General features: G+C 43.0%; 1 protein-coding gene across 3 annotated transcripts in view; it reads right to left on the reverse strand.

Annotated features, from left to right (window-relative positions):
- The window catches only part of epha4b (eph receptor A4b), a 127,394-nt gene that overhangs the window by 7,654 nt on the left and 95,484 nt on the right, over positions 1–24,256 (reverse strand). For all 3 annotated transcript variants that reach the window (XM_084411636.1, XM_084411635.1, XM_084411637.1), the window contains 2 exons: positions 3,050–3,111; positions 462–671 (listed from right to left, as the gene is read on the reverse strand). In XM_084411636.1, coding sequence (XP_084267762.1) covers positions 462–671; positions 3,050–3,111 — 272 coding nt within the window. The remainder of the gene's footprint in view (positions 1–461; positions 672–3,049; positions 3,112–24,256) is intronic.

Consider the following 24,256-nt stretch of genomic DNA (forward strand, 5'->3'; position numbering starts at 1 on the left):
CGAGTGTAGGCTGTCCTGTCAGAAACGGATGTAATTAATACATGCTGTGTGGACAGAGAAACTGACCCCTGAGAAAGCCAACTCACTTCTCAAACATCCCTCCTCTTTCTCTCTGTCTCATCTCAGTTCATTCAACACAATCAAACACTTTTAAAGAACATAAGAGACAACTCTTTCTCTATTCAGATCAGACATTTCAATCAATATTTCTTAACTAAGGTCTTAAGGGATTTGTCAGATTAACCGTATTCGCAAAAAAACGAGACGGCAATGAAAGCTAGCTCTGAAAAAACACGAAATAAATAGCACACCAAAGCAGAATTTATACAGCACACAAGATGTTACAAAACGATAAACAACATGATTATTTTTTTTATTTTTTTTTAGTTCCTCCTTCATTCCCTGTTTTTGTAAAATTGATGATGACTCTAAAATAACCTTGACAGGGAAAGGTGTTTTACCCGTGTGGTGTACGCAGCTTCAGGGTCGTCCTCTAGCACTCTGGACAGGCCGAAGTCGGACACTTTGCACACCAGATTACTGTTCACCAGGATGTTTCGTGCCGCCAGGTCACGGTGGACGTAGCTCATGTCAGACAGATACTTCATTCCTGAAGCGATACCACGCATCATCCCCACCAGCTGAATGACCGTAAACTGCCCATCATGTTTCTGCAAGAGAAAGTGACGGCACATGTTAGTTTTTATAGATTTTACAGGTGTTGTACACTGTTGTAACTTTAAACTGTTCTCCTGTGGCAGCAGGATGCAAAACGTATTGTGGTTTGAACTGGAACCTTATAGGCAACTATAAGTTGGTTAATAATGCTTTACAATTTGTTCAAATCAAGTATCATGAACTAACAACATTTTTTTACTTTTATTATTTTACAAATCTTTATTATTATATATTATTTATATATCGTATTAATAGTGTGTGTGCATATATATATTATATTATATTTCCCCACACTGGAATAATATACAAAAAAATAATTTAAATAATAATAACAATTATTGTTATTAAATATTATTAAAATGAATATTAATTTGCTCATAAATGTCTGAAGATTTTCTTTCTGTTAAAATTTCTACATTACATTATTCAGACTTCATGCATTTTCAAACAGTCCATTTTCACAGTTCCATTGGTTTTGCCCCGAGGTCTGATTCATTATGCAAAAGACTCTGACCTCTGGTTTTACAGCTCTTTCTGCCATAATTGCTATAATGTTGACAGGCCTTTATTAATGTAAAACCATCTGGATTTGGTGCCTCTGTTAGCTAAACAAAGAGCTCAGACATCCATTTTGCCTCAAAAACAATCTTCGCAATAAGCAATTAGCTCAATGTCTTAATCTCCATATCTGGGAGTACACTAATCTTGTTAAAACCCCACTTTTGTACCTCAGAGCAATATCAATCAGAAACATGCGCTCGTATAGTATTTCATGCATCATAATGTGGGTAAGTTAATTACGCTGTGTTTTGTGAAATGTGGCCGCTGACTGATCATCCGGCCTGATCAACTGGTTGTTATCAATCTACTGTCAGAAGCCACACTACTTACAGGAAGAGCAGAGAGACGCAGACATAGAGACAGAGAGAAATCATTTGTTTTTCTACTAGTAAGTGATGCTGCTTAACTGATCTGTCTTCTAATTAAACACATGTAGCTGGGTGGCCGAACTATGAGCTATTAGCCATAAAACGGACCCCATAATTATATTAGCTTTTTATGTGGGCTAAGGGGGTATTTATGGGATTCATTATGTACGCTGCAGAAAGATCGAAAGTCTCAGACAGGCCCGTTTTTTTTAGGGGTGGGGGGTGTTAGATTTCATTTTCATTTTCTCAAAGTGTAGGCAATTAAAAAGAGTCCTGACTTAAAGGAAAACGTATCTGTGCTGTTCGTAATAAAACTTTGTGGCCTGATCCGCTGGGTGACAAAGGCGGTAATAAATTAGTGAGGATTGCAGAGGAGACATTATGGCAGCTTGGTGGAGTGAGCGAAACCTTATTATAAATCTACAGAGTTCATTTACTCACTTCCTGTCTCTGTACGAGACACATTCGCAACACGTTCACTCAAATACATGCTCAAGCGTTATTATTGTTTACTAAAACAAAGATGGGTAACGCTTTATTCCGATTCCGAGTCCACTTTAGACAATCTACTGAGTTACAGTAAGTAACTTTACAACTACAAGAGAACTGCCAGTAATTAAAGTATTAGTAGACTGTCTGCTTAATTATCTACTAACACTTCATTTTGATGGTCTTCCAACAGACATTCTACTGACTATAAGTAACTTTACAACTACATATCAATTATTCTACTAACCCGAACCCTAACCTAACAGTCTACTAATATTCTAATGAGAGTTAGTTAGTAGTTACATGTAGTTGTAAAGTTACTTATAGTTAGTAGAATGTCTAAAGTGAACTATCGAAATAAAGTGTAACTCAAAGGCAAAAACTATATTTGTGAGCAGAAAAACGTTATATATTAATAATAATAAAAATATTTAATGCAAATAAAAAAAAAACTAAACTTTGAATGAAAAATAAACTGAAATAAAACTGCAAAAATAAATAGCAATATAGTGCGTGATGCAGTTTAATTCAACCATTACTCTGAAAAATGCGAATGGCACCATGCAAAATCTATTTTAGATGGGAATATTCTGTTGAGTCAGAACAGAAAATATTGAACTAAACATAAGTATATAAAAACGCAACAGAATTTTCCATGAAATGAACTGAACTAAACTGAAACAAACTATAATAACCTTGGAACGTTCGCTGTACAACAGACAAGATGCGAGAGCCCTAATGGACAGTACGCAACTGAATCTGTGCTGCCTGAACCAGGCATCCATTCCATGCTTAATTTCCCTCCAGTAATAGACTTTCAGGGAGGTATCCGTGGCTTATACCCTTGAGCGATGCTCGTTTATTGGCTGTAGGTAATTAAATGTAAGGCAGCATCTTAAATGGCATGTGAATATCGGTGTGGACTTGTGCCATGGGCGTTTTGCCTTCCTCACCTTCAGGAAAGTATCCAACGATCCATTCTCCATGTACTCTGTAATAATCATCACGGGCTTGCCTGTAGACATAAACAAAAGAAAAAAGAAGACAAAAATACAAGATTTACCATCAGCCTAGATGGAAGGAAAAAAACATAAAATGTCCTAACAGATTGATGATTCTACAAAAATCCACACAGAAATAAATCATGGTAATGGTGTCATTAATCCTTTATAGCTAAGATGCTGAAACACAGGAATGAAGGAGAGAAGAGAGGAGGCGAAACCCTGGCCACACTCTCAGCCTCTGTCCCGGGCAGCCCCATTATTCAGCATGACAGACCTTCATCAGAGCCTTCCACCATCAAAGACAGCAGTTAATTAACCCTGGATAATCCACTGAGAACCAATTAGAGAGCTTTGTTGCCATGATGGGCGGGCAGGACAGTCAATGAGAGCCGATGGGAGGGCACAGCACCTGTTGTGGTGGGTATGAGCAGTGATGGATCGGTGGTAGGTAGCAAGAGGAAGATCTCCAGTAATTTTGACAGTTTAACGCTTAACAATGCACAAAGTTTGTTTTACAAATGACTGAGGCAAAGCTCCAGACCCCAAACTAAGAAAACAACATTAGTCAGTCAACTGAACACACCACAACCGCAAGTATTAATCTATTAATTGACCTGAGAAACAACCTCTCAAATGTGACATTGTAATCATAACATACTGTACATGTGTAAGTTCATTTCCAAACTGTTTCAAAACCTAATGAGCTGCTTACAGCATTTTAAGGCATTATAATTGTACTTCTGTCACAAAGGATCCAAAAGAAAATGCTGCTTATTCCAAAGTAGCTCATGTTAGCCAAATGCTAAAACTGATCCAACTGGCCAACTAGTCTAAAAAGTGGATGTGGACATATTTTAATACTTCCATCACTATTTCAATCAATATTTGTTTCTATCTATTGTTGGTGCTTCTCATTAGAGATCAGCATGATAGCTTAGCTAATATAAGACTGTACAGTGCTGTGTTCTGTAAGTAAAGACACCTTCTGTAATGATTTCCACTGATGACAAGTTTGACCAAAACATGATCAAACATAAAGCAAAGGCACGACGAGGCATGGAACTCAAAACATGAACTTACACAACACAATAGTGGTTACAGGAAACATTCAATACTAGACAAAGACACATGGCAAACATGAGGGCTTAAATACACAGACTAATTACTAGACAAGGGACACCTGTGACCAATTACCAGACGATTAACCAATGACAAGACACATGGCAGGATCAAATGACAAACAGGGAATCACATGACAAGACACAGAAACATGACAATGACAGGAACAAGAAACAAAACCCAAAACGTGACATAGCCTCCCCTCTATGGGCAGCTCCCGACTCCTGACGTCCAACAAAACCAAAAAACAATAGGTGTGTTCGACATCGGCTGCGGCTGGATGTAACCGATCGGTGAGAGTCGCCGCGTGCAGGAGCTGCAAACGGAGACGTGAAGTCGGACGCGTTCTGCTTCCTGTAGTGACCGCTCACGTGGTGTTTGCATAGCCTACTTTACCATAGCTGAAGTAAAATAAATGAAATATTTGTCAAACACACACGTTTCAGATACGTTTCCATTTAATACTTTATGTAGGCTATTACAACAGCGTCTGTTTGTACAAGAATAAAGTTCAACATAAGCCTATACTATTTAAATACCAATGTAGTGGGGTCTATGTTTTTTTAAATCAGTTTTATTTTCATAAACATGACAATATAACATCACGACTACAAGAAAAGAGATTTTACCGTTATAAAAAACAACAACAGATTTGTGAGCACTAGTGGAGCTGAAGTTTTCTTGAATTTTCTTGGGACGAGACTCTGGCATGGCGGCCATCTCGGGACGAGACTCTGGCGTGGTGGCCATCTCGGGCGAAGGCTCGTGGGCTGTGTTTCGTGTGTGCTGTGGCCGGTTGCATAAACATAGCCATAATGTTAAGACAGTGTCTTAAGTTCTAGTATGACCTACTAGCAGTTAGTCAGGGGCAGTCAGTCTTAGTTTCGGTATCAAAGTAGGCTTATCTACGTTTTTATGTAACTGATTTAAAAAAAGCTATGAACCGTCTTAAAGAAAATAAACTGATGTCTAACTTGTAAGACTGGTCTTAGAGGTTTATGCAACCGGCCCCTGGTCACACACACAAAATAGCTGTGGCCACTATCATAAGAGCTGTATCATCCAGAGCTGACTCAGGCGCAGCGGCCATCTTGTCCAAAGACACAGGCACAGCTGACCTGGCGTGAACGGTCTCTGGCTCGGCAGGCTTGACGTGAACGGTCTCTGGCTCGGCAGGCTTGACGTGAACGGTCTCTGGCTCGGCACGCCTGACATGAAGCTCATGCTGAAGGGATACTGTGGGCTTGCGGGGCTCCTCATCCGCAAAGCCCACAGAAAATGACGAGCCGCTCAAAAAAAGAGCAAAGTCCATATACTGCACCAGAGTGCAGTGAGTGGTATTGGCAGGCATGAGGTAGTAAATCGATTCATCAAGTCCATGGCGAAACATGTCTTTCAAGACCTCATCACCAAAATCTACCCCATGGCAAAGCCCACAAAACTCCTCCACCTATTCTTCAATTGGACGGTTATCTTGGCTGAGGCAGAAGAGACGAATTGCTGGGTCCATGTTGGTCTAGTATTCTGTAACGAATACCACTGGAGGCAAGCTGGTTGAGAATCCAAGTGCAACTTTAATTCCAAAACATCATGGAACTCAAAACATGAACATGAATAAAGACACAACAGTGGTACAGGAAACATTCAATACTAGACAAAGACACATGGCAAACATGAGGGATTAAATACACAGACTAATTACTAGACAAGGGACACCTGTGACCAATTATCAGACCATTAACCAATGACAAGACACATGGCAGGATCACATGACAAACAGGGAATCACATGACAAGACACAGAAACATGACAATGACAGGAACAAGAATCGTGACACCTAGCTATTGTACCTTTTACCTTTTTCAAATACTTTTTGTTTCAAATCAAAGTTTGTAATGTTGTCATTCACCTCACTGCTAGTTGGTTTGGTTTATGGATTATAATCCTTTAACAAAGACATTTAAAAAATCCCTATGGGAAAGAATGAATGGGAAACAAATTTCATAAATATGACCACTGAAAAAGTGGGTGGGCACTGTTATATATAACATATATACACTTACACTATATGTTAAAGCGACCAATCAGATAAATCTGTGGGTGGGATAAGGATATTTACATTCAGACTAGCATATTCAGATGACAAATGCATCTTCTGTTCAATTCCTTTAAGCGGTTTGAACACAAGAAGACATCCTACATGAATGATCACTTACAAGGTAGCTGCTTCTGTAGATATCAAGGCAAAAATGAGTCAAACAGAGTCTTACAAACACACACCCACTTATAGGCATAAGTTATACTTCTGCTGCTACCAATCTACCGCAGGGCATCATCTGCAACCTGATATCTGAAATAAAGCGACAGAGTGAAATAAACAGAAAAATGTTCCAGCGCCTTGTCGAGTCCCGGTTAACAAGCTCTGTCATATCCCTCTCAATCCTCTGACCTAAATATATCACTCACAGGTCACAGAGAGTTCAACAATTTAGCGACCCTTGTTTCATTTCAGAAACGTCCATGTACAGATTTGATGGAACGAATCAAAACGTGACCGCTGGGGTAATATGACCATGTCAAATGTGCCTGTTGATTAGTCGGTGCGTATGATTCTGGTGGTGTACACCATGCTTGTCTTTGTAAAAGGGGCATATCAATGCTCTGTATGAACCTACGCCAAGCGTAAGTAGGTCTCCTCAGAGGAGTCTTATACATATACAGACACTGAATGCTAAGTGGGCATCCAGTGCTTCAGATAGCAGGAAATAGGTTATCATGTTAGCACCCAGATGAGATAAATGTGGTAATGATAAACATTCACTTAAGCAAATAAAATGCATTATTGGATTAAATTTCATACATTGCACAAAATTAAAATCAGTTTACCAACATTTTCAGAAACAGGTCTAAATGATTTTTATTGGTCAGTAAAAAAATGTTTTTGCATCGCATAACATCATTTATGCTTTCCGTCATTTTCAGAGTCAAGCTTTTGCTCTTTTCTAATGTAAGGACCTGCTTGTTTTGATGGTTTTAAAATTTTAAGGTAAAAAATACAAATAATAATAACAATAATATTATATTTTATATATATATACGTCAAAATGTGAAATAAGTTCCTCAGAGAGAATTCAAGCATAATTTTATTTTTTTCGTTTTCCTTACTTAACAATTTATAGATAAGGCAGATAAAAATTATATGCAGTAACAATTCATTCCAGTCCAGAATATTATCCTATTGATTAGTACATTTTACTGAAAATGACATTGTTCACTGAAATCTTCCGTTTTTTCCGGTCTATAAGCAATGCAGGAGGGCGGAGCTTAGAAAATGGTCTTAGTTTTTTCCTCTGTGGTGAAAATCAAGCTTTTAATGTTGTTTATATGTCTATGAGGTGTTTTTAATATGCTTTAAAGGAGAACTCCGGTCAATTTTAACATTGAGCTCATTTTTTTGTACATTTGGAGTGCTGTCAGTACAGAGAACAACGACAAAAATCGGTGTTGCCTACACTTGTTATCCTCGTTTTAAAATTTGTACCCTGTTGACTTCAATGGGGCAAGTTTTAAACCTGCTTTTAGCCTCTTAACATCCTTGATGTGTCATTACAAGTGCACAGGTCATGTGAGTGATTCCTTCTAAGTGAATGCGGGTGAATCTGACTGCAGTAGATGTGAAAGAAATATATAAAAAATGATGTTTATTCAGCCAGCGCACATACCTGTATTACATCCTGTTTTCGGTCGAAGTCCACAGTAGTCGATTGTCGAGTTCATGCGCATAGGTTTAGTACCTATGATCACGCGCGTGAACTCAACAATCGACTACTGTGGACTTCGACCGAAAACAGGATGTAAATACAGGTATGTGCGCTGGCTGAATAAACATCATTTTTATTCATATCTTTCACATCTACTGCAGTCAGATTCACCCGCGTTCACTCCGAAGGAATCACTCACATGACCTGTGCACTTGTAATGACACGACATCAAGGATGTTAAGAGGCTAAAAGCAGGTTTAAAATTTGCCCCATTGAAGTCAACAGGGTGCACATTTTAAAAAGAGGATAACAAGTGTAGGCAACACCGATTTTTGTCGTTGTTCTCTGTACTGACAGCACTCCAAATGTACAAAAAAATGAGCTCAATGTTAAAATTGACCGGAGTTCTCCTTTAAGACAAACCGTGTGCAAATTCATTAGTCAACACTAAAGACAGTCTCAAAAACGCGTTTGAAATCGCTGGTGTTTCTGATGTCACAAACTACCTTGTAACCAATCACGTCAACGTGTGATCGTCAACAAGTGGATCTTTGAACTGGAGGCGGGGCTAATTTGCATATTCATAGAACCACGTATACTAAATGAGGCAAGGGTTTAGAGTTACATTCAAGCTATTTTATGATTTTATTTAGCATGACAAATATTTTTTCAAAAAAAAAAAAAAAAATTGTGTACACAGAATGTGTGTCAGTGTATCAGTGTTTAAGTGCTCAGTTGTGGGCTGTTGTTCCTGCCTCTCTCAGGGACGTGTAAACACTAGCCGTGTCAGTGCTGATAAATGACTTATATTCCCGACATCTCCACTCTGGAATACAGAGATATGTGCTCTAGTCATATACAGTATACAGTATATGCCTCTATGAGTTTGTGAAAAACAGGTTTGATCACCCCCCTCTGAGCATCACCACGGCAACTGGCTGGTTATACATCACCTGAAATTAAATCACTATCTCACTGAGATAAATGCCTTCCTCGACACCCCCAAACCTAACCCCTCATGTCTCATCCGAAAAAGGGGGGAAAAAAAATTGCAATTGCTTTTACTTTTCAGAAGCAGACTAATGTAGCTGTCAGCCGCAGAAAGAGAAAGAGAGGGAACGGACCGCGGCACACTGTGTTCTGGGAATGGCACGGCGACGGGTGGCAATCTGATGTCACTTTGTGTGTGTGTGTGTGTGTGTGTGTGTGTGTGTGTGACCGCTTTATCAGAAAGACAGTTGAAGCGGCAACTGGCATTGATCCTGAAAGAGCGGGTGGCCGAGGCAGTGGATCCGATCAGAGAAGCTTACGGGGCCTCCCGGGGCCCCGACCTCAGCGTAACAGCCTACAGCCGAGCCCAGGGACAGAAAACACGAGATGAACGTGCAGTTAAACACTGCGAGGGCAGATGTGAGGATTTAACAGGATCACGTACGTGCCTTTAACAAATATCAAATCTCTAATGCGGGTGTCCTCCAGATCGGAATTGGTTTCAAAAGCTGGAATTTACCAAGGAAATTAATTTCATACTCAACGCTTGACTAAAGTCTGGCAAATCTTTTTGAAAGGTCATCTAGTGTTGATTTTGTACGTGGGTTTAAGTGCTAAAACAACCGTCAGCCATGATTACAGCAGGCGTTTAACTAATAAAACACTCCTTGTTATGAGCTCTTCGGAAAACAGCTCTGAAAGATCCGCTCTTGACATTAATCTCTGGCAACCTTGAGGGGATTTTTTTTTTAATTTCCCCTCTAATTCATGCGTTATCAAGAGATAATCTGGACATCTGATGTGGCATATTTTCCTGATGAGTTACAAAAAGGTTATGGCACATGCACACACAAGCATCTCCATCCGGTGCAGAATGTGTGCTCGCTATCACAAAAGCGCACAATAGAGCTCATTGAGAGCTTCCTACATTAGCATCACATGTCTTATGAACAGAGGGCAGGCATATCTCTGTGATTTCACCCTCAAGACCCGTTCTTCTCTTTCTGCTTTGTTTCTACAAAGAGAAGAATATGTTTAACCCTTCGTGAACCCTGCATGGCTGGAATAGCAGCCATCTACAATGAGCTCTGTGTGTGTTAGTTAGAGTTTCAACACAGGGTTAGGTTAGAGATTTACATACTGTGAAGATCAAAAAACCCTGAGGGTGACACTAAATACAGTTAAGGCAGGTTTACAAATGAATCTTCAGAAGACAATGTTCTGTGTTAATACAAAATAATTTTCTCAATTTCCTTTTCATAAGAGTTATATGAACTCCCATATTTTGAATTACGCTTTGCATTGTTTTCTGTTGCGTTTTAGAATTAAAGGGATAGTTCACCCCAAAATGAAAATTCTGTCATCATTTACTCACCCTTAAGTTGTTCCAAACCTGTATAAAGGTATATGTTCTGCTGTACACAAAGTCAATGAGGGGTGGTTGTGATCTGCTTGGTTACAAAGATTCTTCCAAATATCTTCCTTTGTGTATGGCAGAACAAAGACATTTATACAGGTTTGGAACAACATAAGGGTGAGTAAATGATGACAGAATTTTCATTTTTGGGTAAACTATCCCTTTAAGTCCTTTTCTATAACTTTTTCTTACAGTGATATTATGATGCCATTATGGGTTAAAAACAAACTTTGAGAAATAAAAAAAAAGTTATGAAAAGTTTCACCACAGAAATAAGCAAAAACACTCAAAAGTGACAATAAAGACTTTTACATTGTAACATAAATTATATTTAAAATAATAGAATCTTCTGAACTCTCTTAAGAATCCAAAAAAAACCCAATGATTTGTGAAGGATCATTTGAAATTTGACAAAATTATATTTTAAAGTATATTAAAATAGTAAACAGTACTTTTAACACTAGAAGTGCCAGAATTCCATAACTACTAGAACTGCCGCAAGCGGTCATTTTGACCGCTAGATTCCAAACTCTATATCTTTAATGATAAATACCCAATTGAGAGATTAATGCATTTATTGTATTAGGATATCTTTTAAAAACAAAACAACACCAAACTGTACATTTAAACAAGTTTAATTATACATCTATAAATAATAATATCCGTAGATGTCCTGAACAAAATGACGGAGTAGCCTTTTTTCATGTTTACACTGTTGATCGCGCCCGCGCCTTACACACACGCACGCACGCACACAGACACACACACACACACACCGTATTCCAGCATTGCAATCTTGACATCGCAGCCTGTTCATTATAGCCATAATAAAATATAATAATAAAATAGTCAACCTAACACACAAAAATTCCACTGCTCTGTTTATATAGTCAGTATAGCCTACAATTCGTACCATTTTGCGCATGTGAAGAGGATGATTTTTTCTGTCGATATTGGAACGTGAGTGAAGTACAAAGCCTATAATAAAGAATAGTTTACCATCCAAATACATCGCAAATGTTGAAACATTTTGATTCTAATTAGAGAGTTACGTGAGCCCAACGCCACTTACTTTCACTTTCGCTTGAAAATAGCCTATTTCATTTTGGCTTGTTTATAGTTATTTTTTCATTCTTGTTCTGTTCTGAATATCATTACATTTAAATGATTTGTTGTGGAATATGTTTTGTATATTTTTTTACCACATTTTATTGTTGTGTATATTGGTATATGTATAATAATACCGCGAAATTCAGTGCGGTCAGTATGACCGTCTATGGCCGAAATAGGTAAATATGTTAATTTGTTTTTTTTGCCTTATGTGTAATTTATATGAAAAACATTTTAAATGAAAATACAGACACTTTTAGGAAAAGTCAGGTACCAGCAGGATTTTTTTTATTTTTTCAACAAAGTTATTGCAGATATAAAATTCAAAACGGTCAAAATGACCGCCATGGCTGTTCTAGTGTTAAACTGTAATAACATCAAATTAACCATAAGAGCATAAGCTTAAAGGGTTAGTTCACCCAAAAATGAAAATTCTGTCAGTAATTACTCACCCTCATGTTGTTCCAACCCCGTAAGACTTTCGTTCATCTTCGGAACACAAATTAAGATATTTTTGATTAAATCTGAGAGCTCGATCACTCCTCCATAGGCTTTTCACGTACTGTTTAAGCGTAGCGCGTCTGTGTTGCACGTCACCACGTAGGCTCACTATTGGGCGACGCTGGTCATGTGTGTGATACGTGGTAACTAATAAAGTAGTTTTTGCGCACAAAAAGTATTCTCGTCGCTTTATAAACTTAAGATTGAGCCACTGGAGTCACTTGGACTATATTAACGATGTCTTTAATACATTTTCTGGGCCAGCAAGTTATAGTGTCTTAGAAGCCTGTGGAGGAGTGAGCCAGCTCTCAGATTTAATCAAAAATATCTTAATTTGTGTTCCGAAGATGAACGAAAGTCTTACGGGGTTGGAACAACATGAGGGTGAGTAATTACTGACAGAATGTTCATTTTTGATCTTTGAAAACTTTGATCGATTGATTTCCCCAACTGCTGATCCCTCACTACATTCAAGAAACATGTAAAAAAAAAGAAAGACAAAAGATTCGCTTATGTTGTTGCACTGTCGTCATCTTGGATTAAAAGTTTCTGATTAATGAATAAATGTAAAATGTAAATGTGACTATTAATGGCCCGAAATAAAGACTAAGCTGTCATTGTCTCTGATGAAAATAACAGATTGGATCCAGGTCTACATGTGTTGTGATATCTAGGACAGAGATTTTAAAAACATATCCACTTGGATAAAGCTGTCACAGCACGCTGCTGTCAAAGGCATTTTGCACAGAATCTCTTGAACTCTATACATACTTACCGGGGAAAATTGCCGGATAAATCTATTCCCAGTGGAGTCCCTCTGACCTACATGTTTGTATTGCAGGTTCCGTTTAAAAAAAATAAAAAAAATAAATGAATACCTGCAACAAACTCAAGTAATCAATATCACATAACACCTCATCTGTGTAATGCAATGCCCCTGTGATTTAGCTCTAACCAGGACTGTAGGATAATCATTAAAGGAAACAGACCTTTGTAGCAGGTGACTTGACATCTAGAGTGTTTGTGTGTGTGTAGGCGATAAAAAATTGATCAGATTGGGTAATTGCGAATGGGGAGAGAGGCACACCAGCTTGAACACTTGTGTATTAACATATGTTTGTGTGTAGAGCGGCACACAAGAGGTTTTACATGTGGCCTGCAGTCGTCCCATCAGGACCCCAGCAGTGACACCCCTTAACAAGCTCAAATCAGGCAAGCAGATTGGGCTATTCTCAATGCTGGCTCACCCACAAGGCGAGAACCCCTTTTGCAAATAGAGTATTGATTTTACACCCCCATTAAAGCGGTTTTATTTAGTTCGACAGCGGTTACTGTGGGAACAGCCGAACTCATATCTCCATATATTCCTGGCTTTGATCTACAAGGTACTAACTTATAGGATTAAAGAGATATTGACCAGGTTGATACCCCGACGGCCCACTTTGTGTCCTCCCGCTACGATTATGAACAAAAGAACAAAAGACGCTGTTCTTCAACTTTACAATCTTATCGATTTTCCAAATGGTGTTTTAACTAAATGACACATGATGTACTTAGCACTGAGTTGCTTTACAAGTACTTTTCAAGAACGGCACAGAGACACGGAGGTACATCGCAGCCCTTAATCTACCACAAGAGTCAACGCAATTTAACACAAGAGTCTCCGCAAGACTTTAAACTCTCATTGTCCCCTAAACAAAAGAGCGGCGGCTTTAATGAATGCTTTCTCGAAATAGCAGCCACTTCGTTAGGAGGAAAATCCTTTGCGGTGGAAAGAGTGCGATGAGAGGAGATGATAGCCTCCTCCAAATTGAATGCTTCCAGATTAGGCGATTGTTGGCACATAAAGGAGGAAATGAGAGATACGGAAAGATCATAACTTTTCTGACAAATGACGAGATAGCAATTAAAAGGGCTATTTCCAAAGATTTCTTTTAGTCGCACCATACCCACCATCTACATAACAATGGAAGCAATCACAGTGAGAGTGAGGGTTTGGAACATTATTCTGATAAAGCGCTGTTGATTGGGCCTCTGTTTTGGATTTGTTGATCAGGGAGCCCACAAGCAGAAAAAAAACACACACACACAATAAAAACTACATTTACTAAAGCGTCTTTGTGTACATTACTAAAATGAGCCCTGAAAGATAACATTGGGAGGCCAGAATCATTTTGGAAAATGGTCTCAGTTTCAGGCCTGAAAAATAGTATTATATGTAACATTTCTTACATTATAAGAAATACTAAACCATAATAATAAGCCTTTAAAATAAAAATTAAGCGCTCAAGCGCACGCATAAAGCTTGCTGCAGCGCACCGGCAAAAGTAATGATTATGAATGTGTTGTAAAAAAAAAAAAAGAGAGGAGACATTTTGTTAATTTATTAATAAACTAGTTATTTCTTGGTTGGCTGCAAAGATGAAATTGATAATGCCAGTTCCTCATTTACCCAGTATAATAGATGTGCTATAGAGAGAAATGCAGGTCAGGTTCAACTTACCGCAGTAAGTGCGTTACTAATTCAAACAAACACTTGGATATGTGCCTATTAATAGCACACATTTGTCTAGGTTAACATTGATGTTAAAGCAAGCGGCCATGTAAACTGGCTAACGTAGGCTACTACATGTTTGAGGTCGATGAAATATAGGCGAACGTTATGATGTCTTGCCTGACATAATTACCACATCGACTAAACGTATTAACGATATGTCCATCATGGACTGCGTGACTTCGCAATCACAAATCATAATCGGCCATCCGCCGAATCTGCTATTTTGTCTGACAAAGCAGTCAGGGGAGTTAGTAAATTAACGTCGGTGGATTTGAACTTGAAAAATAGTGTGTACTGGCGTCTTTCCGCGGTTGAAACAACATTCCTTCTGATGTTCATTCATGTTAATTTGATGCTATAAATTAACCTGAAGGAAGAGATGATCGTTTCACGAGCAGCTTCAACTGAGGTGATACAGTCACGACACATTAAAGAGCGAAAAACGTACTCGGTTACTAACGTAACCTCTGTTCTCTCTAGAGAGGGAACGAGTATTGCGTAAGCTAGCTTACGCTGCGGGAAAGTCTCCTTTCACGAGATACTGAAGCCAAAAATTATCCTAATTTTTTAAACCTTGTCAACGCAGTGCGGCAGCCTGCAGACCTAGGGCAAGCGAATCGCGTGCCCATTGGCTGCTCTGCGGCAACTGCAGCAGCCTATGGCTGAGCCTTGCGCGTGACGTCACGTCCAATGAGCGCGCTTGGCGCGCTTAGTGCGTCACAGCCCGTCATTAGGGGTGTGGCTTAGAGTATATAAGCAAGGAACAGAGGCTGCTTCGCTGGTTTCTGTCGCATGAAGCGAAAATGAGCTCGTGGCGAGAGCACGGCGGGTTACGCAATACTCGTTCCCTCTCTAGAGAGAACAGAGGTTACGTTAGTAACCGAGTACGTTCTCTTACGAGAGGTTCTCTCGTATTGCGTAAGCTAGCTTACGCTGCGGGAACACCTTTGTCAACGCCGTGCGCGCGCCCAGCATCCTGAATGAATCCCGTGGGAAGCCCAGGGAACGCGAAACGGAGCTGGGCGGCCAGATACCACAGTACACAAGCACATAATATGGGGCAGGGAGCGGCACAGCCGGTCCAACTAACACTTCCATATAGTGTAGCTCAACCAGTAGAGCTAAATCAGCAGCGTAGCCCGCGCACAGACAGTGGGCTGGCTTACGCGAGACTTAGACTGATAGCACTTTGGCCTGCAAAGCGGGAACTTCCAGGTTGTAAAACCTAACAAATGTGGAGGGGGAGGCCCAGCCCGCCGCTGCACAAATGTCATGAATGGGAATCCCACTGGACCACGCCCACGATGAGGCCATGCCTCTGGTGGAGTGTGCCCGAATGCCCAAGGGGCACTGCAGGTTTTTAGATGCGTAAGCAGCTGCGATAGCATCGACTATCCATCTGGACAGAGTGTGTTTCGAGGCGGCGAGACCCTTGGTGCGCCCACCAAACGAAACAAAAAGCTGCTCTGAACGCCTGAAGGCGGCGGAGCGCGAAATATAGCTTCTCAGCGCCCTAACTGGGCAGAGGAGGTGACTATCTGCCTCGCAGCCAGTAATCGGCAGGGCTGAAAGGGAAATGACCTGCGCTCTGAAGGGAGTGCCCAAAATTTTTGGGACGTACCCATGCCTCGGTCTGAGAATAACTTTAGAGTCATTAGGTCCGAACTCGAGGCACGCAGCGTTAGTGGATAACGCGTGAAGGTCTCCCACACGTTTTACTGAAGACAGTGCTATCAGAAAAACGGTTTTGAGCGTGAGGTATTTCATATCCACAGTTTCTAAAGGTTCAAAGGGATGTGCTTTCAGTGCGTCTAAGACCAGTGAAAGATCCCACATAGGAACCGAAGGGGGTCGCGGGGGGTTCATCCTCCTCGCTCCTCTAAGGAAGCGGATGACCAACTCGTTCCTTCCTAATGCGCGGCCCGGCTCTGAAACAGAGAGCGCTGAAATGGCCGCGACATAGACTTTGAGCGTGGAGGGGGACCTGCCCGCGTCCAGTAGCTCTTGAAGGAAACACAATACTTGCGAGACCCCACATGTCTGTGGATTGAGCCCTTTGGTAGTGCACCATTTGTTAAACACAGAACATTTAGACGTGTAGAGCCGCCTCGTGGAGGGGGCTCTAGATTGTATGATCGTGTTCATCACCCCTTCTGGTAGATCAGCATGTAGTTGTTGAGGCTCCACGCATGCAGAGACCAGTGCTCTGGGTGGGGATGCCAAATCGAGCCGCGGGCTTGAGAGAGAAGGTCTCTCCGCACCGGAATCGGCCAGGGGGCTGAGTCTGCCAATTGTATGAGTTCCGGGAACCAAGCTTGGTTCTCCCAGAACGGGGCTATGAGGAGCACTGTGTGGCGCGCTTTCCTGACTCTCTCGATGACCTGAGGCAGCAGAGAGACTGGCGGAAACGCATATAGCGGGCCGCTGGGCCAAGACTGGGCCAGCGCGTCCTCGCTCTTTGAAAAGAACGCTGGGCAGTGTGCGTTGTCTTTTGACGCAAAGAGGTCGACTTTCGCTCTGCCAAAGCGGCGCCACAGCGACTGGACTGTTTGGGGGTGTAGAGACCACTCCCCAGGGGGAACGTTGTCCCTGGACAGTCTGTCGGGGCCCTCGTTCAGATGGCCAGGCACATGCGATGCTCTCAGAGAGCGCAGAGAGTGCTGAGCCCATACGAGGAGGCGTTCCGTCAGGGCGCAGAGTTGCTTTGATCTGACACCGCCCTGGCGGTTCACATAGGCCACTACTGAAGTGTTGTCCGTGCGGACTAGAACATGGTGACCAAGGAGGAAAGGGAGGAAGTGCATGAGCGCTTTCTCGACCGCGAGCATCTCTAGACAGTTTATGTGTAGGAGATTCTCCTGGTCTGACCAGTGGCCAAAGACCGGTCTGCCTTCGAAGAGCGCTCCCCAACCTAGGTTGGACGCGTCTGTAGAGACAACTTTCCGGTGTGAAACCACTCCCATATTCACTCCCGTGTGATACCATTCGGCTGCTAGCCAGGGCTGCAGGGCTAAGACACAGACCTGAGTCACTCTGATTAGCGAGCCGCCGGTCGCCCAGGCTCGATGGGATACGCGCGTTCTCAGCCAGCGTTGAAGCGGGCGCATGCGCAGTAAACCCAACTGAAGCACTGCTGCAGCTGAGGCCATATGCCCCAGAATGCGCTGAAATGCCTTCAGGGGAACCCGGTTGCCTTCTTTGAAGGATGCAGCGAGGCGCTGGATGCGGCGCGCGCGCTGCTCCGTCAATCTGGCCGTCATCGCCACCGAGTCCAGTTCTATTCCGAGAAAGGAAATCGACTGCCGGGGCGAGAGCGAGCTCTTTGTCCAGTTGACCGCTAGACCCAAAACCTCCAGGTGGTCGAGTAGCGCTGTTCTGTGAGACACAAGTTCTGTCTCTGACTGCGCTAGAACGAGCCAATCGTCCAAGTAGTTCAGAATTCGCATTCCCTGACTCCTCAGGGGAGCGAGAGCCGTGTCCATGCATTTCGTAAATGTACGGGGTGCTAAAGACAGGCCGAACGGCAGGACTGTGTATTGATAAGCTCGACCGTCGAAGGCGAATCTCAAAAATGGCCTGTGACGGGGAGTTATCTGGATCTGGAAATAAGCGTCTTTCAGATCGAGAGAGATAAACCAGTCTCCTGGGCGAATTTGCGCGAGGATCTGTCTGGTTGTAATCATCCTGAACGGCCGTCTCATGAGGGCTTTGTTCAGATGTCTCAGATCTAAAATAGGTCTTAATGCTCCGTCCTTCTTGGGAACGAGGAAGTAACGGCTGTAAAAGCCTGACTCGCTCAGGGAAGGATGCACCTGTTCTATGGCCCCTTTTCGCAGCAGCTTTGTTATCTCTGCTTGAAGCAGATGTGCTGTTTCCAAACTCACTTTCGTTTCCGTCTGCGCTAGAAAGCGCGGAGGGCGACGAGCAAATTGGAGCGAATAACCGTGTCTTATGGTGTTGAGCACCCATTCTGACGCGCCCTGAATAGCCTCCCATGCTTTTGCATGCATAGCTAGGGGTCGAATGGTCTCTGGGTTCAGAACGCCGCGTTGCGCGGGATGGGGAACCTGTATCAGAGAAGACGGGGCGGCGCGCGCGCCGCCGATGCTCGGACACGAGGGCAGAAGAACAGGGCTGGCCGACTGTGCAGAATTTAGTAGCTCGATCTCGGACGATGGAGCGTGAACTGCTGTCAAACAACCCAGGCGCGAGGGCGGCGTGGGGATTATGGTGTCTGAAAGTGGGCGCGCGTGCTCGTGAGCTGGCGCGGGATATGCACTTATGACACGGCCAGTGTTTGGGGGCTTTATGAGGTTTGCAACCTGTCTGGCAGAGCGGGCAGTGGGCAGGTGTGAGCACAGGGCTGTGGGCACATTTCCTACACTTGATGCTCGAGCGGAAAGTTTCCGCTTTAAGAGATATCGCTCTGGACGCGTTGCCATGGGAACCTGGTCTGTGTGAGGCAGTGAGCACACGGGAGTGGGCACTTTTTCTACACTTAATACCCCTGCGGCTTGAGCCGTAGCAATTTGAGGTAACTGAGTGACAGAGCGAGCAGCGAGTAGTTGTGAGCACGGAAGTGTGGGCACTTTTACTACATTTAGTACTCGAGCGGTGTGAGGCCGCTTTATGAGAGAGCGCTCTGGGCGCGTTACCATGGGGATTGCACTTGTGTGAAGCAGTGAGCACATGGGTGTGGGCACATTTTCTACACTTAAAGCACTTATACTCTTTTTGAGATTTATCTGGGTCGCCGTGAAAACGGCGTTTGTGTGCAGGCGAGCGAGTGTAAATACTGGCTCGTTGGCTGCGGTGTGTGCTGCTGCAGTAGCCTGAACATAGGGGACTGACAGAGCTGTGCGTTTTGATGGCGGTCCGGCCGTAGCGGGACTCAACCATCTTTTCCTCCTTGCGGATGCTAGGAGGACTTCGCGGGCTCGGGCTTCAACGCGATCTTGGACCGCGGGCCCCGTGGGGGCGGCGGTCTGTGACGGCTGGTCGAGCGCGACCTGGGGCGATTGCCCTGGCGTCGCTGCGAAGCGTTGGGGGGCCTGGAAGAGCGCTGGTTAGAGCTGCGCACAGGAGGCTGAGTTTGAGGGCGGCCTGTGGCTGAGCTCGAACGGCGGGGCAGGAAGAGGTCCATCGCCTGCGACGCCTTCTGTACCTCAGAGAACCGATCCACAATTCCGCTGACCGCAGGGCCAAAGAGGCCGGTGGGCGAGAGTGGTGCGTTCAGGAACACAGCGCGCTCTGACTCACTCATGTCCGCGAGCGTCAACCATAGATGTCTGTCGATGACGGTGAGCGCGGCCATGGATCTGCCGATGGCTTGAGCAGCGGTCTTGGTAGCGCGCAGCGCGAGATCCGTAGCGCTGCGGAGATCGGTTAAGGCAGACTGATCCGAGCCCTTCTCGTCCAGTTCACGGAGGAGGTCGGCTTGAAGGATCTGAAGAATAGCCATTGAGTGCAGGGCGGAAGCAGCCTGGCCGGAGGCGGCGAAAGCGCGGCCGGCGAGAGCTGAGGTGGTCCTGCAGGCTTTAGACGGCAGGGCAGACTTTGAGCGCCATCTAGCAGACGGCGGGCAAAGGTGCGTTGCCACAGCATCCTCAACGGCGGGGATGCCGTTATAGCCGTTCTCGGCGGCTCCGTCCACCTGGGAGAGAGCCGAGGAGACTGGCGAGCGGAGTCTGGTGGAGAACGGAGCGTTCCAGGACTTAGAGAGCTCGGCGTGGAGCTCAGGCAGGAAGGGTGCTGACCTAGAGGCAGGCGCAGGGCGGCGGCTAGGCAGAAAAAACCCGTCAAGGCGATTGGGCTCCGGCTCCTTAGGTGGGGACCAATCCAGTCCCATTCTCTCGACCGCTAAAGTGAGGAGGCGGAGAAGCTCTGCGTCAACACTAGCGCGGGTTCGAGAAGACTCCAGAGTAGAGGGGGCGGAGCGGTGAGAGCCCGACCACTCCTCGCTGTCAGACGCGAGCAGAGAGCAGCTGTCAGCGGCATCATCTGCATCATCCCCCAGGGCGACGGCAGTGCGGGCAGTGGCCGGCCGCTGCGCGTCGGAGAAGGGTGGGGGGGAAGGAGAGAGCGAGGCTCGCGGGAGAGGTTCCGGCGAGCGCTCAGCTGTAGCGTCCAGTTCCGGCGGCCTTTGAGAGCGACGTTTTTTCTTTCGTGGCCCGGAAGAAGCGGCCGGAGAAGATGGAGTTTCTTCGAATTTAGCGAGTCGAGCCCGTAGGGTCGACATCGGTAAATCCTCACACTGTTCGCAGCCGCCCTCGGAGAGAGCGCGAACAGCGTGGTCAAAACCCAGGCAGAGAGCGCACAGCACGTGGCGGTCTCCGTCGCTGAGCGAGGCTCTGCACGAGCCACAGGATGTGCGAGGCATTTGAAACAACGCCTCGCGCTCTTTTAGATGCAAGTGTGTCGCGGCGGACACACACACACACAAAACAGAGCAGAAAAAGGATATATGTGCCGGATGGCGCAGCAGGCAGGGAAGGCTGAAGGCGGCGAGCGGCCGGCGTCCTCAGGCTGAGATCCTCGGCGTGCTGGTCGCTGGATTCAACGGCGGCTTCCTCGGAGATCAGCGATGCGAAGAGCTTCGCTGAAGAGACAGAAATCAGCGAAGCAGCCTCTGTTCCTTGCTTATATACTCTAAGCCACACCCCTAATGACGGGCTGTGACGCACTAAGCGCGCCAAGCGCGCTCATTGGACGTGACGTCACGCGCAAGGCTCAGCCATAGGCTGCTGCAGTTGCCGCAGAGCAGCCAATGGGCACGCGATTCGCTTGCCCTAGGTCTGCAGGCTGCCGCACTGCGTTGACAAGGTTTAAAAAATTAGGATAATTTTTGGCTTCAGTATCTCGTGAAAGGAGACTTTCCCGCAGCGTAAGCTAGCTTACGCAATACGAGAGAACCTCTCGTAAGAGAACTGTATTTATTGTTTAAAAAATGACCTAATTTGAAAGTTCAGACTTTGTTTCATATCAAACGTAACCTGCTCTGTCCTGTCTGTCGACGCGTTGTCAGTGTCCTCTTGGCTCCGCAATGTATTTTTCATTGCGTGAGAACATGATGTGTGGCGTGAGAGCGGAATGGCTTGTCGGACATAGCAACAGTAACTAAAGGGGGCGGGTCTTTGCGAGCGGTTTCTTTTCACAACTGACTAATTAACATTTGGTCGACTAAGCCTCGTCTTGTCGACTAATGTTTAGTTGACTATTTGGCGGCAGCCTTGTTTATTAAAAAAAACTGTTAAAACTTGATTGACTCATTTGAGTTCAAGAGTTCCCAGAAGTTCCTGCACAACATTTTACAGTACATTTTTGTAGTAAAATACATGTTATTGTATTAAATACTGCTGTTTATCACTGTTTATCAGCGTTTACAATTTAAAAATATATATTTTTCCATTACTTTTGTAGTCCTTTGAGATTGCTGGATTTTTAAACATAATTCTACAATGATTTTTTTAGAGACTGTAGCCTCTGAATGCATTGCTTTCACTTAAACTGCTACTTTATTCATCCAAAGAGTCTGCGTGCCAATGAAATATTTTATTAAATATTTTAGAGCCGAGCAAAAATAAAAGGACATATATTCACTATAAAAATTATTTCAATATCTTTTCATCCATGGAAATGAATAAAAATAATGACTCATTAATGAATCAGACACCATTACCGAAGGAGCTAATCAATGATCATGCAGTGGTATATTGAGACACTACCCTGCATATATTTTAGGTTTTTAAAGGATGTACAAAATAGAAGGATTTTAATGCTGAGAGCTGTTAGAAATGGATGTTTTGAATAACTGTTTGGAGTTAAAGGTTAGCGAGTTGTCCCTGATGTTCCCTTGCCCTCTCCTCGGCCCTGCAGCCACTGACCTGCAGAGCAGTGATCTGTGAAATTGCCTCTCTTCGCTGTCATACGTGCAACTATTCACACCCCCCAAGGCCAGAGTACATGCGGCCATATGGGCAGTGACATGACTATCACTTTACCCTTCAAAAATCTGTAAGATGCTTAGTTAAAATTAAGATATTCAAGTATATACCAGAAGACAAATTATCACAAAAATAATATCTTACACAAAAGTGTAAATTCAGTTTTTATATGTAAGAATATGTCAAATAGCTTGATCAGAAGTTTTGCATGTACTTACAGTAAAAATAACAGTAAATTAAGCATAATTACATGCAACTAATCCTAAACCAAACCCTTATCCTAACACTAACTCTATAGTAAGTACATGTTGTTAATTAATATTTCTTAGTACTTAGTGTAAATATATTACACTGTATTTACACTCTAATTACACTGTAACAAAGAGTCAAATCAAAGATATCTTTTTTACATGACAAACATCCTGCAGATTCTAAAATTAGTAAACATAAGCGGTGCACATTTCTATGCCCTCATGCTTGTTTCTAAGAATGTCTCATTTTTTCCCTCTACATCTTCCTCTAAACTCTCTTTTACCCTGTCAAAATCAGGCTTTTTTTAGATTCCGAGAGAGGACCGGTCTATTCCATGAAGACAGAGGTCAAAGTGCACCCCAATGTTGAATGCATTACTCTCACTTAAACCGCTACTTTGTTCTTCCAAATAGTCTGCGTGCTCCGAGAGATACTGAACTGAGCTTTAACCCTGAGCCCCTGATATTTGCTCAGAACATAAATACACCACTTATAACTGGAAGACAGGCAATTAGGCAGCGTCTGCCTTTTCAAAATGAAAAGCAAACTCGATTTACAGAGAAAATAGTTCTGTAAACTGCACAAACCAATGCTAACAAAAGGTCAAAATTAGCATTCCGCATTAGAGAGAACAGAGCGAAAAATGAATAAGAAATGTCGAGACTTCGCTGTTCATATGTGCGCTGCTGAATATTTATGATACTTAAAACACATCCAATTAACTATTTAAATGATTAATATTCATGCAGTCATAAATATGCATACTCTCATTGTTGTGCTCTATAGGTAGTGTGGAGAGTCGCAGACGTTGGTTCAGTCATAATGACACTTGAAAGAAAGGGTTTTTTTGTTTGGCGTCTGGTGAAAGCTGAAGTTCTTCGATAAGCCCCATTACTGATGAGATAATGAAACTCTTAAAGGTTTCCAACACGCATAACCCAGTGTAAGTCTATCTCTGTCTGCGATTAAGATCCAATTTAGACAACGGCAATAGGCCACAAACATATACGTGCAAATGGCAGTCAAAGATTGGAGAAACAAACGATTAAAGGGAAAAACAAACACAAAGAATATAATACGCAAGAAGAAAGTGGCCTCACATTAAGTTCCCAGATAACAAATTTATGTCCTAAAATTTTACAAGTATTTCCTTTTGGTTGCAAGAATATTAAAATGTCTATTTAAAAAAAAAGAAAGTGACTATAATGCTATTTAAAGGTTAGTATAACATTCCTGACAACATTCTTTGCATTAACAACTTAGTAAGAACGTTGATTTGTAATGTTCTTCATGTTGCTGAAACTACTTAATGTTTAAAAGCCAACAATATTATCACATTCTACTTTTTTGCATGTTCCTATCATGAAACGAAAACAAAATTTTTACTTTTTAAAAATAATAATATTATTAATTGAAATATAATAAAATATAACAAACTTAAACTCATTTTATTTCAGCTAGTTGCCAAGGGGAAATTTCTCATTTTCATTTTTTTTAACTTGATGT

This window comes from Rutilus rutilus, assembly GCF_951802725.1.
Source record: "Rutilus rutilus genome assembly, chromosome: 6".
Lineage (NCBI taxonomy): Eukaryota > Metazoa > Chordata > Actinopteri > Cypriniformes > Leuciscidae > Rutilus > Rutilus rutilus.